The sequence below is a fragment of the Myodes glareolus genome, chromosome 6 (assembly GCF_982192425.1).
Source record: "Myodes glareolus chromosome 6, mMyoGla1.1, whole genome shotgun sequence".
Taxonomy (NCBI): Eukaryota; Metazoa; Chordata; class Mammalia; order Rodentia; family Cricetidae; genus Myodes; species Myodes glareolus.
In genome coordinates this window covers 74,247,497-74,266,092 of record NC_142031.1, presented here as the reverse complement: position 1 = coordinate 74,266,092, position 18,596 = coordinate 74,247,497, and the positions used below count along the sequence as shown (strand labels likewise).

General features: G+C 38.3%; 1 protein-coding gene across 4 annotated transcripts in view; it reads right to left on the bottom strand.

Moving 5' to 3' along the window:
• The window catches only part of Grid2 (glutamate ionotropic receptor delta type subunit 2), a 1,407,776-nt gene that overhangs the window by 249,819 nt on the left and 1,139,361 nt on the right, over positions 1–18,596 (bottom strand). For all 4 annotated transcript variants that reach the window (XM_048416269.3, XM_087907267.1, XM_048416268.3 and 1 more), the window contains exon 13: positions 8,393–8,588. In XM_048416269.3, the coding sequence (XP_048272226.1) occupies positions 8,393–8,588 (196 nt within the window). The remainder of the gene's footprint in view (positions 1–8,392; positions 8,589–18,596) is intronic.

Genomic DNA, 18,596 nt, shown 5'->3' with positions numbered 1-18,596 from the left:
TTGAAAAAAAAGCAACCTTAAGATCATATATTCTGACAAGTTGTGTCATCTTTACACCCATAGGAAACCTCATTATTTTGATGAAGATCCACTCCACACACCACATTTTTTTTTTCTGAGCAACAAGATAAGCATGTAGCTGTGGCATGTTTTCTTTTCTCCAGAATCTGACTCACCCAAACCCCAGTTAAATTGCTAGTGAATACTTAAGACTTTCCTTACTCTAGGTTTCTCCTTCTCCTGTTGAGTAGATATAGAATCAGCAATGAATTTTATTCAAAATATCCACAAGGGTTATAATTAAAGTAAGTTTCTAAAAAATAGAGATTGGCAACACCTGTCAAACACAAGGGATTGACTACACATCTGCAGAATAAGAAATGGACTCAGACTCTCTTTCTCCCCTTTGGTGTGAGGTTCCCCTCTTTCCTCTGTGTGATAACTCCTACAGATGAACTCTGATTTCTGGGGAGACAGAAAGTGAATCATATTGTTTAATGCAATCTTTTGACAAGAGGGCAAATGGTTTTAGTACAGTGCCAGCTTTTAGCCCAGCATTATGACAGCCCAATGCTTGGCTTCTCATAGCCTAGAACTGTTTAGCTTTTTTTTTTCCCTCAAGTAATGTTCACCTTGATTCATTTTTATTATTTTTTACTCTGATTTTTTTATTGATTTTTATTGAGCTCTACATTTTTCTCTGCTCCCCTCCTTGCCTCTCCCCTCCCCTCTTCAACCCTCCCCCGAGGTCCCCATGATGATTCATTTTGTAATAAAGGCCTAAGCCAGATTTTAAAGTTATACACCCAGTCAGTAGTTATGCTGTTCACTGAAACACATTTGGTCTATCTTTCAGCTTTAGATTGATTATGCTTACTCTACTTTGGCATTTCCACTCAGTGCCAAATGATATTTATAGCACTGTAAGGGGAGGCAAAGTGGACCAACTGGAAAAGAGAATGTGGCTATCATGGATTAGAGGTGCCTATGACCAGGATTAAGGATGAATACAACTGTACCGTGTTTGATATTTGTGTTGTCCTCATGGACTTTTTCAACCTTTGTACAACTTGGTCTGTATGTATTCTCTTAAAGTCTAGCATGTATTAGTCACCCACCATCCTAGCCACCCCCGTCCAGTCTGAGATAGTAATGCACTCTAGCATTGGCTCCTTATAGACCAAAGTTGGCCAGGCCCTCACCCTGATGTCTCTGTGGTCAGAGGTATCCACATCTCAATATGCCCTTGGGAACATGCGCACCCCTCTGGCACTCTTGGTTCAATACCTCATTACTCCTTGTCTAGAGTCACAGTTATGTTTGGCTTTGTTCACCAAATTCTCACCATCATGCCAAACCTAAGGTTCCCCAAACCTTATATATTACAGATACAGACATACACATCTGCTGATTTTAGATAGCTCTCCAGATACTTCTACTGTGGTTTCAGGAGTTCTATCATCAGTGCAATCCTTGTGTTTAGGGAGACTGTACAATTAACTGTCATGTGGAAATTCTTAAGAGTGAAAGGTAAACAGCCCTGAAAGGGTTGGGAGAATGAAATCATCTTAGGCATACCAAAATGGATAACTCCCTGACCTATACCCCACATTTTCTGTTTGAAGACATCGTCTGCCTTCTTTTGCTCACTAGGACCTGCTTCTCCTGTGGGGCACCATGCTTCTTACTCTTGTCTCATTTGGTGCTACTTTCCTTATCTAGAGCGCTCACACCATTGGGCTGGATCAGGAGCAGATAACCTTTTCACCATTCCAGAACTTCTGGATGCCTGTCACTGACATCCTCTAGCGTTCGAGCTCCCATTACTGACTGTACTACCTGCTTCTCATCAGCTCTACTTGGTTTTATCACGTGGTTTCCTGGCCCTCTTCTATATCCAGCTCTCTGTCTATTTTTGGAGATAGACAACCTTTTCCAGTAACTGATTTCCCAGTCTCCTGACTTCCTCACTGCTAAGAGTGCTTTTCCTTTTATTTCAGGTAAGCATTCCCCCACCCTGTCATCTTTAAAAACAGCAGTATTCTTTATAATCTCAAGTTCAAATGTGTCCTCTCAGCACCAACCTCATAGTATTCTATCATTCGAGCTCACAGAACCCATTGTCTCCAAGTCCCACTCTGACCTATTGTTCCTACCATTCTTTTGGCGTCCTCAGTTTTCCTTTCTTATCACATTTACATGCAGATTAGAATCCATGAAAGCAATAATAATAATCACTTGTTTGTGCATAATCAACTCCATTGCCCCTATTGTTTTCCCTGATACTTATGTATGTAAGACCAGATCTGGAGAAATTTACCATGCCCACTCTGTGTTTATACTCAGGCAGCTGACTGGGACAGGCAGAGAACCTAATTATGCTGATGCATTACATTAATCGTTGCGCCCACCATTGCAGAGGACTCTTCGTCTGAAATAGGAAGTCCACTGAGCTAAAGTTTCTTCTGTTTTCCAGAATTACCACCCCTATTCCTTTTTCCCCAAATCTCTACACTAAGACAAAGACGTAAGCTATTGTTTATTCATATAAATAAAAATAGTTCTAAAGGAATTCTCCTCCTGCAACCACATTTAGTAGAAATAGAGACCCGGCAGTTTCTCTATGGGCCTTTGGGAATTATCTATCTCACCTCCCTTCTCCACCCACCATAATAGTCTGATAGGTGCCAAAGCTCAGTGCTGTCGTCTGTATAGTGTTTCAATAGGGTTGAACTTGCTGTGGTGTTATCTTAGAACATTGCCAAGTCCCAAGAGTGGGTTCCTTACTTACAACCTGCTTCCACATGCCACATTAGTTTTTTTCCCCAACTGTCTTTGCCAAAATGTGACTTCAGTCAGATTACATATCTGTTCAAAAGCCTCTTGAGTTTTTAACCCTCACATGTGAAAACCAAATCAGAATGTTCTAGATGATCCTGCATTAGTATGATGTATATTCTACGATGCACAAATATTATTCTCAGATTTTGTAAGTCTAAAGTCCACCTTCAGAGGCCTTGGGTGGGGCTGAGAGTCAGTGTTTATCATCAGCTCTCAGGTGGGGCTCTTGCTGTTGCCCCAGAGGACCATGCTTTAAGGAGTGAGTAAGACACTGTGTGGTTTTCTCCACTTTACCTTTTGACATTTTAACTCTCCGCTCTTGTTGAAACTCTGGTCCAGATCCTGTAGGCTTATTTCACCAGGTCTTATTTCCTGAATAGTCTACAAAAATCTAGGCACTGTTCACCTCGGTGTTTGGATTGACCGACTCTCTGTGTAAAGATATTTTGCTCATGAATTCATCATTATTTCTCAATCTATCTCTATCTTTTTGTCAGTTTCTCTGTCTTCCCATCCCAACTGCTTCAAGTTTTTATTCCAGGGTCTCCTTTACAGTGCAGCCTTTGTTGCCAAATCTAAGAGGTTAGGACAGCCTGACTGTCCACACTCCAAACCTGCCTCTATGGTTTCACTTCCTTCTTTATCTTTCACATTCCTGAACATACAATATGTTTGCTTGTTTGTTTGTTTTACTTTCTTTACTGTCTGCTCACTTGCTAGGAGGTTAACTCCAGGGAAGACTTCGTTCCCATTCCTCATCACCACTGCGACAACTGCCTGATTCACAGAAGGTACTCAAGAATAACCGCTAACTTTCTGGAAAAAAAAATTCAGTTACATTTCCCAGATCATACCTTTGGAATACTTATGCCTAAATCCCCAGGTGGAGCACGGCAGTGCATTGGTATTAGTTTAATTAGGATGGCTCGGCATGTGTGACTGTCTTGCAAGATACGAACTCTCAACTTACTGTGCATTTATGCAGATGTCTCTGGCACAACCGAACAAAAATACCTGAGGGTATCAGCTTATGCCTTCCTGGAGGGGAAACTGGTAGCTCAATTAAGAACAAGTAGAACCCAAGACATTAATGAGAGCTATTCAACGTTATAGATTGTGAGGAATGTTCTTCCCAGTGATGTGGATTTCTCTGTGAAGCACTTACTACAGATACGGATTTCTGTTAAAGATACAGCTGAATTCAAGATGTCATTGTTTTTTACTGCTGAGTAGTACTCTAATGTGTATATGTTCCACACTTTCTTTATCCATTCTTTCATTGAAGGGCATCTAAGTTGTTTCCAGGTTCTGGCTATTACAAATAATGCTGATATGAACAAATGCTTTTGTAGTATGATTGGGCATCTCTTGGGTATATTCTCAAGAGTGGTATTGCTGGATCCTGGGGTAGGTTGATCCCGACTTTCCTGAGAAACCGCCACACTGATTTCCAAAGTGGTTGCACAAGTTTGCATTCCCACCAGCAATGGGTGAGTGTACCCTTTACTCCACATTCCCTCCAGCAAAAGCAATCATTAGTGTTTTTGATTTTAGCCATTCTGACAGATGTAAGATGGTTGTTTTGATTTGCATTTCCCTGATCGCTAAAAACACCATTCTGAGTGAGGTAGCCAAGACCCAAAAAGATGAATATGGTATGTACTCACTCATAAGTGGATTCTAGCCCTAAATAAAGGTCAGTGAGCCTATAATTCGTGGTCCTAGAGAAGCAAATTAAGAAGGTGAACCCAAAGAAAAGCATATAGTTATCCTCGTGGATATTGGAAGTAGACTAGATTGCCAGGCAAAAATTGGAATCTTGGGGGTGGGGGTGGGGTGAGGGTAAGGGGACATGGGGAGAGAAAAGTGAGGAGGGCAGGATGGGGAGACCCTGGGGGAATGGGATGGTTGGGATGGAGGGAGGGTGGATATGGGAGCAGGGAAGAAGATATCTTAATTAAGGGAGCCATTTTAGGGTTGGGAAAAGACTTGACTCTAGAGGGGTTCCCAGGTGCCCATGGAGATGTCCACAGCTAGTTCCTTGGGCAGCTGAGGAGAGGGAGCCTGAAGTGGCCCTATCCTATAGCCACACTGATGAATATCTTGCATATCACCATAGAAGCTTCATCTGGCGATGGATGGAGATAGTGAGAGAAACCCACATTGGAGCACTGGTCTGAACTCCCAAGGCCCAAATGAGGAACAGAAGGAGGGAGAACATGAGCAAGGAAGTCAGGACCGAGAGGCGTGTGCCCACCCACGGAGACGGTGGGACTGATCTAATGGGAGCTCACCAAGGCCAGCTGGACTGGGACTGAAAAAGCATGGGATCAAACCGGACTCTCTGAACGTGGTGGCAATGAGGGTTGATTGAGAAGCCAAGGACAATGGCACTGGGTTTTGATCCTACTGCATGTACTGACTTTGTGGAAGCCTAGTCTGTTTGTGCACCTTCCTGGACCTGGATGGAGGGGGGAGGACCTTGGACTTCCCACAGGGCAGGGAACCCTGACTGCTCTTTGGACTGGAGAGGGAAAGGGAGAAGAGTGGGGGGAGGGGGAGGGAAATGGAAGATAGGGAGGAGGCAGAAATTTTTTAATAATTAAAAAAAATAAAAATTAAAAAAAGATATAGATGAAGAACTTTTTTCCCCCTATTTTCTATTTCCTGCATTTACAAATTAGAAACCAGCGAAAGAGAACAGGAAGCAGCTATGTGAGCTCTGTAAGATCAGTTTATGGGCACAGAACCCACAGTCAGGTTCGTGTCTTATAGGCTTGGATTTCTGAACCTTCAGTGAGCATCGACAGATGAGGACGTTGTTGTTCCATTGCTGATTTTGCTTTTCGCTAAAACTTGCCTCAAACCTTCCAAACTGAACCCAAATGCACTTTATTATTGCTGTCTATCCTGTGAGCAGTCAATTTTCAACTGCCTCCAATTTGGTGAACAAAAATGACAAACACATCTTACACAGGCTTGCTTATTCATTGGGTCCGAATTCGCTACCCTTCCGTCAAAGGCGGAAGACACATCTCAGGGCTGGACTTATTCTCCTCAGCTGATTGCCTGTCCTGATCGGTCAACTCTGAGGAAATAGAAATTGCTTTCTACTTCTCATACTACACTTTCTTTTTCTTTTTATCACACTACAATTATAAATTAAAGAAGGAAATAGTGAATGATACAGTTTTGTAATTGCAAATTTTCATAAGTCCCTTCTCTTGTTAATCTCTCAAACTATCTTAAAAGATAGGTTCTGCTTCTGCTCATATTATTTATTGAAACTTTACCTATGTAATGTTATTTCATCTTTATTACTTATCTATTTTTAGGCTTTTGAGATGAGAACTTGGTGTGTTCCCTTGGCTGATCTAGAACTTGCAGTCCTTTTGCTTCAGCCTCCCAAGTGCCGGGTTTATAGAAGAAAATCAACATGCGTGGCTTGATTTAGTGTTGACAAATCCTGTATGAGCTAGGAATTCTTACCATCACGATGAAACTTTCAAGGCCCAGAGGGATTCTAAAATATATGCTCCAATTTCAGAATTTATTTTAAAAATCGAACTACACTTAAATCCAGGATGTGAGGGCTTCTCGGCTCATGCTTCTTTCTTCCACTGGGATTATTTTCGTCAATGAGTGAGTAAAGTGAGATACTGAGAAAAAAATGTGAGCTGTAGATCGGCTCTGCAGCTTTCACCTTAACACCCTATTGAAAGTCTCATGGCATCTACCAGCATTTAAACCATGTTTTCTCTCCCTCTTGTCTTCTTCACCAGATTTCAGCTCATGAGCCCAGTGACCTTTTCTCTAACGCTGAGCAAATCTCTACTTCATATCTAGGGGCCTGGTACACAGCTAGTATTTAGCAAATATTTGAAAAAGGATACACCGATGCATGAGTGAATAGGTACGTTTGTTTTAAAATACTTTATTGAGATTACATATATTTGATGAGCAAAAATGAGCTATCTTCTGGCAGCTTTCGCTATTGAACTGTAATACTAGTACAAAATAAGAATTTCTATTTCTATTGATACTCAAAAATAGTATTTATGTTTTTTTCTGCAGTGGGAGAATTGAGTGAGGGCCTTGTCTACACTGAACACACACTCTGGCATGAAAGTAATCCTCCAGACCTGCAAAGTCCACTTTTGGTGGTTGATAATGCAGAGGAAAATTATTTCTTCAAACCTTTCAAATGAAAAGATTTAATTAGAAACTCTAATTTACTTACATTCTATAAGTACCTATATGATAAACCTATAGCATCCACCCTTTCTTCCTTCCCTCAATACACATGCTTAGCTATAGACTGGCTCACTCTATACTCCTAGGTTCCTGTTCTGATGATGCCATGCTAATCTTCCAGGAGCCTTTTGAGAAAGACAAGAAAGTCTTATTTCCAACCAGCACTTTGACCTTTAGAAACTGGATTTATATAACGAGGTCAAAGACATCAGAGGATTCACTGTATAGCGTAAGATCATGCATTTCTTCCTTAGAGGCTACTGCCAACATGCTAAGAATATTCACTTTCTCGTAAGCATTGTCAATATTTGTAAAGAAGAGAATGATGCCAATGTGGCAGTGGCAAAGATGATTTAGGTTGATCCCGGAGGGTGAGAGTCCTACTGGAACCTGAAGCAGAGGAACTAAAATAATAAAACCCTCCTTTAGCAGAGCATTTGTCTTCTGTGCAGGAAGCTCGGACTCAGGATCAGACCTAGTGTGCTATGAAAGGACATAGAGAAAAAGTGAAGACGACTGTTGCCTTGACTGTGACATGTTGTTCATTTGTACATTCCATGATCACCCAATGAATGCCAACCACAGCTAGCCATTGGTCATAATTTTAAGCAAAAAAACTACCCAGTTCTTTTATGGAGGTTGCTGAGACCTGAATTGTTTGTGTTTGTTTGTAAATAAACTACATCCTGAATGAAGAATAGCTTTTAATTTTTTTTTTTTAGAAATGTGCAGAAGCCTTTCCAAGCCTTTTAAATTTATCTACCTCTAAATGCTGGTTATAGAAAAATAAGCAGATAAAGACTTTCACTTTGGAAAACAGAAACAGTCATTTGCAGGGACTATATTTGTTAACAAGATTAAATTTTTCTTCCAAATAGCTTTAGATAATCACAGGTAAAGATAAAGTTTTAGTCTTCAGAACAAATGCTGTATAGAAAACACATTGAGTCATTTAAATGAATTGGATAACATGAATGGTATTTGGAATGGGATTTGGGAAAACGTATTTAGTCATCATGTTTATAAGTCCTTAATCCTTTTCTGAACAAAATAACATCATCAGCTTTTAGCTTTGGATTTCCAGGGGAAAGTTATTGATGAGACATCACAGGGGACCTGGAATTTTCTCTCGGAGAACATTGAGCTGCCCTGAGACCTTCCTTAAAACAATAAAAATATAATTGATTTAACTGAAAATTTAGTGTCATAATTTCAATAAATGAGAAAGAAATAAATGTCAATTCAGCCATGACCATGTTGACAACAACCGGAAGACTATTTATGAAGTGCAGGGTACCTTTTGAATGCCTGCTTGTGACTCCAGAACATTGTTCTCCGACCCGTTGCTTCGGTTGATCATTCTCCACATCTGAGAATACATGCTGTCCCTCTCAAAAGGATTCAACCCCTTCATGCGGACGTGCTGATAGACTGCAGAGTCCAAGACTGTGCCATATGGGATATCTGTTTGCTTAGACAGATCCTGAAGAGACCTTGGTTATGGGGAGAGAAGAGAGACATAAGAAATAATCTGAGTATGCTTAAGTAGAAATAAAACTGAAGGAACACAAGAGCTATTCATCCAAAGTCAGATACCAAACAATTTTTCTTACTTTGTGATTTCTTAATATTGAAATGCAATGTTTAAGGAGAACTGCTTTAAGTTACACATGGCAAATTATCAATAGAAAACATCATTAGCAAAGTGAAGGTGAAGGCTTTATTACTAAAGCATTTTTGTGTATGGAGGCTTCATGAGGAAAAATTGAGCTATCTCATCAAAGTAGGGACAAATTAGTAGTGACAAATTTAGTTGTTTGTCAGTCTCCCTCTGTGACAAGGTTTGAATGCTTTTATAACATAATTGTGTTTTACATAAACAGCATGTTTTGTAGTCTAGTAAATACATAAAACCTAGTATTTGTGATAGTCATTTCTGCATGAAAAAGATATAATGTCAAACAAGTTACATATATTATCCAGACTGGAATGCCTTACACTCATTACACTATTTCACCCAAGTTCCTGATGAGACAGATAAGGAGAATAAATGGGCAGTGTGACACAGCCAAGGGAAACAAAGCCAGGATTCAATACAGCACAGAAGTCTACATGGAAATGCCGAAGCTTCTATTTTCTTGGTTTCTAAACACATTTTCAGCTTTTATGAAAATACTCTAAAATTTCAAAACAATCTTTAAGCTGGAAATAGGATTTCTTTGTTTAACTTTATATAGTTTGTTTCTTTAAATTCAGTTCTTTAAATTTTATTTTTAAAACCTATTTGTGATGTTCAGGCAAGGTGGTAGAATAGAAACCAGGTAAATCCTGTGGTTGTTTACAGTTTGGGAGCTATAGGGAAGGGGAATGCTTAATCACCCCATCTTCTGCTTCTCTATACCTTAGGTTTGACTTCATTAACACTTGAAGTCTTTTTACCATTGTTCCTCTCCTTTCATTGTGTCTTTCTAACAATGTATAACAGTCAACCATCTCACCTCTACATATACCTCATCTCTCTTATAAAATGGATTTCAGGAGCCAAGCAGTGACTATCTTTTCAAATTAATATGTAGGGTGAAACTGTCAGCTGTCCAGTCCCAGGTGCACCCCAAAATGCATCTTGTTTTAATTGGATAATTGTGGATTTGGTCTTTTCTCCTTGTAATTCTCAGACTTAACAGAACAAATATCTTCTACCGTCAGACCAAACAACATTCTCTATATTCAGAAGACTGAAACAAAAATCCATCTTTTTCCCATAGTATTCCACCATCGTAGTGGTATCTCTCATCAGGCAAATGGAAATAAAAGACATATCAGAAAATGTACAAAGGACAGTCAGTATGGCTAAGATCAAAAACACCAATGATAGCTTAAACAGGAGAGGATGCAGTGTAAGGGGAACACTCCTCTATTGCTGGTGGGAATGGAAACTTGTACAACCACTCTGGAAATCAGTATGACAGTTTCTCAGAAAATTGGGAATCAACCTGCCTCAAGATCCACAAATATCATTCTTGGGTATATACCCAACAAATGCTCAATCATTCTACAAGGACATTTGTTCAACTATGTCCATAGCAGCATTAATTGTAACAGTTAGAAACTGGAAACAACCTAGATGCCTCTTAACTGAAGAATGGATAAAGAAAATGTGACACATTTACACAATGGAGTACTATTCAGGGTGAAAAACAATGACATCTTCAAATTTGCATGGAAATGGATGGAACTAGAAAAAAAAATCCTGAGTGAGGTAACCCAGGCCTAGAAAGATGAGTGTGGTATGTAGTCATTTATAAGTAGATATTAGCTTTAAAGCAAAGGATGATTCTATAGTTCACAAACCCAGAGAAGTTAAGCAGCAAGGAGAACCCTAGAAGAAATATATATAGATCCCCCCTGGGAAAAGAAATTGATGAGATCTCCCGAGAAAATTGAGAGCATGGGGTAGGAGGAGAAGAAAGGGTAGAAGGGGAGGAGGAGGGTAAAGGTTAGAGGGAGGAGAACTTGAAGAAATGGAATGGCCAAGATGGGGGAAAGACAGAGAGCAAGGAAAGATTTATCTTGGTAGAGAGGATCATTATGGGATTACCAAGAAACCTTGGACTGAGAAATTCCCGGGAATCCACAAGGATAGCTTCATCTAAGATCCTAAGTAATAGTGGAGAAGGTGCCTGAACTGGTCTTGCCCTGTAGTCAGATTGATAACTATCTTAAATGTCATCATAGAATTCAGCAACTCCAAGTGGAGCAATGGGCTGAGCTCTCAAAGTCCAGTTGAAGAGTGGGAGGAGTGATAAAACCTCTAGAGAGATTAAGTATGGAGGGAATATATCTGAACACACGAAAGGCTACCTAAGACTAAAAGATGGTCACCAACACATTAAATGGATAGAAACCCAAAGCATTTCCAGTATAATCAGGAGCAAGTTGAGGACATCTGCTTTCACACCTATTACTCAATACTCAATTTAGTGCTTGAGCAATTGAACAAGGAATGACATAAAGGTTACATAAGTAGGAAAGAAGTAAGTCCAACAATCACAGTTTTCAGATAACATGATTTTATATACAGGAAATACCAAAGAACTCTACCAAGAAACTTCCAGAGTTCATAATCACTTTCAGCAAAGTGACAGGTTACAAAATAAGCATATCCACATCAATAGCCTTTCTCCCCATGAAGAGAGCTCAAGCTTATATCAATTATGATGCTTTTTGCCCGATGCTTAGATTCCATAGTACTGGAAGAAACTTTGCAGACCCCTGGGAATGGGAGGACTCATTAACATTTTTACCCAGATGTGAACCCTGTGAAGTACAGTCATGTCTGGCATGTCTAAATAGGCTCATTGGTTCAATAGTGGCAAGAATGCTATGGTGGCAACCACCTGCATTCTGGTTGAACTTAAGGCCTGCCCCACAGGAGTAAGCTCATGCCTTCTATTATAAATCTTGCCAAGGATTCATGGCTGGGAGTCCGTAGGCCTACTATCATTCTTCTAAACAGACAATGTACCAAACTAGTCTCTAAATTTTTATCTTTCTACCCATAGATTAGTGCAAAGAAGTTTCTTTGTGTACTGAATGGTTCTTAATGAATAAACTCATTACTATTAAAAGTATTAGGAATAAATGTCAGGGGAGTTCTCAGTTACATCTGTATCACACCCTCCAAACAAGGCGCAGGGACTATTGAGAAGAAAGGGACAGAACAAATGTTGGGTAGGACTAGAGTGAAATTATGTCTTTTAACCAGGCAAGATTGCTACAGTGATGACCTCATGATAGCTGTGCTTGCTTGTATAAGATTAGGCCACTAAATGCTCTAGCATGAAATAGCAAAGGGTTCATGTGTTGCCTCCCCTAAATGAGGAAGTATGAACTGTTGATTTCTTCTTAGAGACTGAGAGAAAATGCCAGTTTTCTTTAAGGGTGTGACTTCTGGTACTTTGGCCATGCTTCAGTGAATAGCCCCTCACCTAGGATTTTATACAGAGAGAACACAAACTGGAGCCAAATGGTTATTTTAAAGAGAACACAAATTTGTATGGGTAGGGTGGTAATGTGTGTCTGAGAGCAGTTAGAGGTTGTAGGGATAGGAAGGTAAGGTAGAGGTGAGAGCAGTTAGCAGTTGTGGGAAGAAGCTTGAGATGAAAATGATTATAATATATTATATAAAATTCTCAAAGAATTAATAAAGTAATTTTATTTATTCATTTATTTATTCGTTAAAACCTCAATTTGTTTACATAATATAGTTTGATTGCATCCATCAATCACTATCACTACCTCACTCCAACTCTCCCTAGAGTTTTCTACACAATCTTTCTTCTTCAGTTACTCCTTTAGGTTTGATTGAGCTCTGTGAACTTTCTAACCTACAATATACTCTGTACTCCATTGGGGTTCATTTAATTTGTTTGGGTACCCAACTTTAATGATTGTTATTTAAGAAGTGATATATGTCTTTGGCATACAGTTCACAATTAATGTTGACATGTGCCAAACTTATAGACTATGAAATGGGAAAACGATGTTTGAAACATTAAACAGTATTGTAAACAAGAATAAATGCCTAAGGCATTTGGTTCACAAGCATGGACCATAAATCTCATGTAATTCATACCTCTGACCTTTTGGTTTGTTTTTAAATGGAGTTAACTGATGATTTCCTGAAGGTCCTTAAAGCTAATGCTAGCAATGAATGAAGTTCTTGGAATTCTCCTACAGTTCACTTGTCTACAGCATTCAGAAAATTGATTCGAACAAAAATTATGTATCCTGATTATTATAAAAATACTTTTAATACAAATTTTTAGATTTCTACATTAGAACATTTTTATAATATTTGTTTGTACTTTACATATATGTTGCATAGATGATAAACTTAAAAAGCACTGTTTAAGAACTTTCTGGAATCTCCTATAACCAATAAACTATATCTACTGTTTGTAAAACAATAAACTAAAAATACAATACAAGTAAATAGTTGAGAGCAAAAGAAAGATGGAGAAAAATAATGCCAGTAGGAGGGCACAACTCAGAGCAATTGATTTCTGAAATGTAATAAAACTGTCTTGGGGATATTATGACAATAACACTTCATTGCTATTGTTTGAAGAAGACAATTTACTTGATATGGGAACCCCTGTATGCTATGAATATGTTTTATTTCCATTAGTTAATAAAGAACCTGATTCAGCCTATAGCAGGGAAGAATATAGCCAGGCTTGAAGAGATATATAGAGAATGTAGGCAGAGTCAAGAAGATGCCATGTAGTTGCCAAAGGAGACAGACGCCAGAAGAGAACCTTATTTGGTAAGTCACAGCCTTTTGGCAATACAAAGATTAATAGTAATGGGTTAATTTAAGATGTAAAAGTTAGTTAATAAGAAGTTTGAGCTAATAGACCAAGCAGTGCTATAATTCATATAGTTTCTGTGTGATTATTTGGGTCTGGGAGACTAGAAATGAAAGAGCAGTCTCCTCCTACAAAATGACACACCAATGTGGGGCAACTACATCCACATAAAACCTGAGAGAGTTTGAGAAGGAATTCTAGATACAAAAGAACAGAGTTAAGCACAAATGTTGTTTGTAGCAACATTTTTCTCGGGTGGACTTTGTTTGCTAGAGGCAAGGAGAGATGCAGCTTCTTTAAGAGAAGTCTTTCTGACTCAGCTTTAGCAGGAAAAACTGAGCAAACTTCTTTAAGAGTCAGCTTCCTGGTTCACGCTGGTAGCACAAAACTCTGACTCTTTCAGGAGGTCCTGTACTTAAATGTGATTTGTGAGCTTGTTACTAATTGCTTAATGGTGACAGAAACCCATGTGTCCCTGGAGCTGGGGCAGTGAGCATAACTCACAGAGGCCATGAACATGCCTCTGCCATGTGGGACTGAGTAGAGCAAACAGACAGGGCCACAGAGTTGGTCCTAGCCACACCCACTTAGTAGTTAAAAAAAAAAGTGCTCCTGGTCAGAAAATGATTACAGATATACAATAAAAACAGACTCAGATGAAAATAAAACCTCTGAATGGGTCACACTGTTGGATCAATACGCATAGGCTTGGGAGAGAGAAGAAAAAAGAGTATAGAGAGTTATAAAAAGAAGTACATGGTTTTAAAAAATAAAGCAAAGCCTTTAAATAGTAAAAGTAATATAAAAGAGTACAGATTATCATAAATTAAAGAAGTAATGAAAAATAAGACATCTAATGATGGAATATACAGAGTTTGGATTATATATATTATTGTATACTGTGTATATGTATTTCTGCTCTTGTTTAAGGTATTATATTTATACAGCTCATTTAAAATGTAATATATAATTATAAATTACAGATTAATAGTCATTTATAATAGTCAAACTAATAATCATGTTAGTTAGATGTTCTAGATATACAGTGATATGTTTCAGTTAGTAGAGTCTTCAACAGTTTCAATGACCTATAGAATATGGCATTTAAAATGTTTTAAGAACTTCGACTTTTCTGAATAATGGACATGTCTGCTTCTGGAAGCATCAATTACTTCAAAAGGATGATGGCATGGTAGAGGCCCCTTATGGAGTTTGTTAGTCATTTGAACAAAAAACTGCTCTTTCCTGGACTGCTTAATTGGTATGCTGTATGAACTAGACAGACAGAACCCACAGAAAAATAACTGCTGAAATAAACTTGCTGAATGAAGGTGAGACAGTCTTTCAGGGTTTCTGCTTCATAGAAGAAACTGCCAAACATTCTGCAGGACACAGAAGAAAGCAAATGACACTTAAAATTTCCTGCTTCATGGAAAAGTCTGCCAGATACTATGGGTCTGTAGGCTGAAGATGAATGCCTCAATATTACAGAAAAACTTTGCGTGACTGTCCAGGTAGAAAGAGGTCTCTGTCAATTCTAGAATTTTCAAGGTTGCTTAAAATGTACTTCCTGTTTAATTAGGTAATATTATATTCTTTTGGGGTCTTTGAAGAGTTGAAAACGGATAGTTCAAGTTTTTTTTTAGTTATGATAAAAGATAAATTAGGTATGAAACTTTAGACTCACAAAGACAAAATAAATGACAGTATATTTTCTTTCATTTTGCCAGAATCAAATAGATTAAATATTGTAATTGTAATTCTTGCTTGAACCTGTTTTGTTATATGTAATTTTACTATGTTAAAGTTAAAACCTTTCTTTTTATTTAGACAGAAAAGGGGAGATGATGTTGGATTCCCCTCTGTTGCTATAAATATGTTTTATTACCATTGATTAATAAAGAAGATGCTTTGGACAATAGAATGACAGAATATAGCCAGGATGGAAGATAGATAGATAGATAGATAGATAGATAGATAGATAGATAGATAGATAGATAGATAGATAGATAGGGAAGGCAGAGTCAGAGAGATGTCATGTAGCTGCCAAAGGAGACCGATGCCATAAAAGAACCTTACCTGGTGATACAAAGATTAATAGAAATAGGTTAATTTAAGATCCAAGAGTTAGTTAATAAGAAGCTAGAGCAAATAGGCCAAACAGTGTTGTGATTAATAAAGTTTCTGTGTGGTTATGTGGGAAACAAAAGAGCAGTCTCTTTCTACATTTACTCATTTCCATAACGGGAGTAAAGCTGTATTAAAATATACTTCCCATTTGTAGTTGAGGGTACCCTAAAGTAACAAGGATATAGGAAGGATGAAGCAAAACATATCTGTATAGATAAAACAGGAGGACTCATTCATCAAACTTTTATGAATAAAAACCACGTAGTTGTCCACAGCTTCCCAGGAGCCTGAAGGTCTCTGAATGGAGAAAACAGAAACTGTGGCTCCCTAGAGCTTCCACCAGCACAGAATGGTCCCGTGCTGTTGCTCAGCAGAGCTGTGGTCACTCTTGAGTTTCATTATCAGGGGCCTTCAGTTTGAATGCAACGTGGCCACAGTCTAGGGTGAATTTTCAAATACCACATCTACACTTTCCTAAATAGTCCCACTAATAAAAAATTGTTTGATAAATTAATGTTTCCTTTTAGTCTTCCATAAAAAGAGAATTGAAATAAAATGCTGACATCTTTTATCACTAATATAACCAAGTTTTGTGACATAACCACTTTATTTTTTTTTTATATTTTATTTCCTCCCACCCTCTTTTTTTATTTTTTTTTATTTTTTTTTTAGACATAACCACTTTAAATATTAGCTTTACAACCTGAATACAGTTATACTCCAAACAGATCTTTGTACACAATAAATTTGTAAAAGAATATTTTAATATATTGCCTATATAAAGCTTTAATATCAGAAAAGAGATGCCTTATTTCCAAAATTCTTTAAGTTTCAAATAGCAGAGCATTTTATAAGTTGGAACATAGGCATGTTTGTGTTCCCTCCAAGTTCAGCATATACATTTTCCTTCAGAAATGACTGCAATAAAAATTACAGCTTGTCTGATTCAGCATCGTTCCATTATAGCACATCAAGATAACACCAAAGGAGAGAAAAATTTAGTGATTGCAGTGGAGTGAAGATAGCTTATCATGGGATCATAGGCTGGCTGAGGAGCCGCTACAGACAGGAGTGTCTATTGTAAATGACTTTAAAAAAATGTAGCAAGAGCTTGGAGTGTGAACAACAGAGATGAGTCCCTGAAAGAAAATAAGTTATTATATTAGCTGAAATCCTCAAACTATTATATCTAAAATCCCAAAACTGTGAGAAATATATATTGTATAATATATGTAAATACATCACATCTATATTATTATATAATATTTGTATAATAAAAACATATAATATATTTAAATATATGTTAAAATATATATATACCTGAGTCAAGGTATCAAAACACAAAATAGTCTCAGCATCACTCAACATAACTTAATTCCCCTTGGCTAAGGATCCTCTCTACCACCCTTACTCTCTCCCTCTTTGGTTTCTGTAGGTAATATTTCCAAAGCCACAGAAAGAATGGTGAATCGTATTTTAGAGAAAACTGTGATTCTACTTTCCTCCTTAAAACTCACATGCTCACACAATATTAAGTCTGATGCCCTTTCTCCTTGTGCTCTAATTCATTCACACAGACTTAAAACAATGGTGTGCATCTCTAGTTAGAGAACAGTAAGAAAAAAAGACACAAAAGAAATGAAAAGAAAAGAAACAGAAAGAAAAGAAGGAAATAGTTTGGGTGCCCTATTCGAAACAGCTCAGCATCATTCTTTTTAACTCCCCGATCAGTCTCCTATCCTACCTTTAATATTAAGAGAAGACAGGTAAGGTTTATTTAGCTATTTAACATGCATGTTACATATATTCTAGAACTATGTTATTCAGGACAGTTCTGAGAAAATAAATTTTAATTATTTGAGTGAATCTAGGATAACTCAAATTCCTTCCAAGAGAAGGATGAACACTGAAAATTCCCTTAAACATCTAAAATTAATTCTGATACAGACAGTAGCTTGATATCAGAAACCATGGAGAGCAACTGCTGTGCCGTTTAAGCAGAAAAGTAGATTTGGAGCTGCATGTGCAGATGTCCCATGGGCCTCAGTGTCCTAATGGATAAAGCAGAGGAGCACAGCTGCCTCCCGAGTGAGGCTGGAGTCCAAGCTGGCTATGGTTCTTGTGGGGCTGGAGTCCAAGCTGGCTATGGTTCTTGCAGGAGTAAGGATGGCAGCCTTGTTTCTCTCTAGAGTGCCCCATTTTATACTGTGGGAGGAATTTCTTCCTGCGGATTTGTTTCCTAGCAGAGAGACAAGCTGGCTTTTTACTGAAGAACAGATTCAGGTATCTGGGTAGAAAGAAGTAATGTCAGATGTCGCCCCTAAATTCAATTCTGAATGAGTGAGTGCTCTTCAATGTCTCCACAACGAGTTCTGGGAAAGCCTTATGACTTGGTTGTTACAAAATCATGTCACAAAGATACATTGCTGAATGGTTACAGTTCTAAAATGCAAGACTGTTAACTATTTACAATTTAATGCCCTGTTCCTTTGCAGAGAGCTTTTACTTCCATTTTCACACGACTTCCTTTAGAGTACAGATGTTGCCTGCATAAACATTTCCAGCAACATCCTTCTGACCATCTCCAGCTTTTTGAATGAAAAGAGACTGTTTGTGTGGAATATGTACCAACCATCGACAGGTAGGAGCTGCCAGCCTGGTTTTGGGGAATTATAAGTCAAACCCCATTCTGTATGGAATGGAATAAGTCAACTCAAGTTTCTACATAAGAAGGGATATTTCTTCAGGGCAGGGAGAGAAATGAAATATGCCTAATAGGATTGACAATAGATACTTCAGGCAAAGGGCAGGCAGCGGGAAAAGACAAATATGGTCTATGACACTCAGCGCCCAGCCCATCACAGGCCTCCCTGCCCATACTCTTCCAGTTTTCTCTTCTAGATTATACTTTGGCAGTTGGATTGGTTCACCACTGACCCATAGAGAGCCTACCTGCCCCTCACCCACTGCAGTCCATTGGCTGCAGCAGCCGGGAGGTCT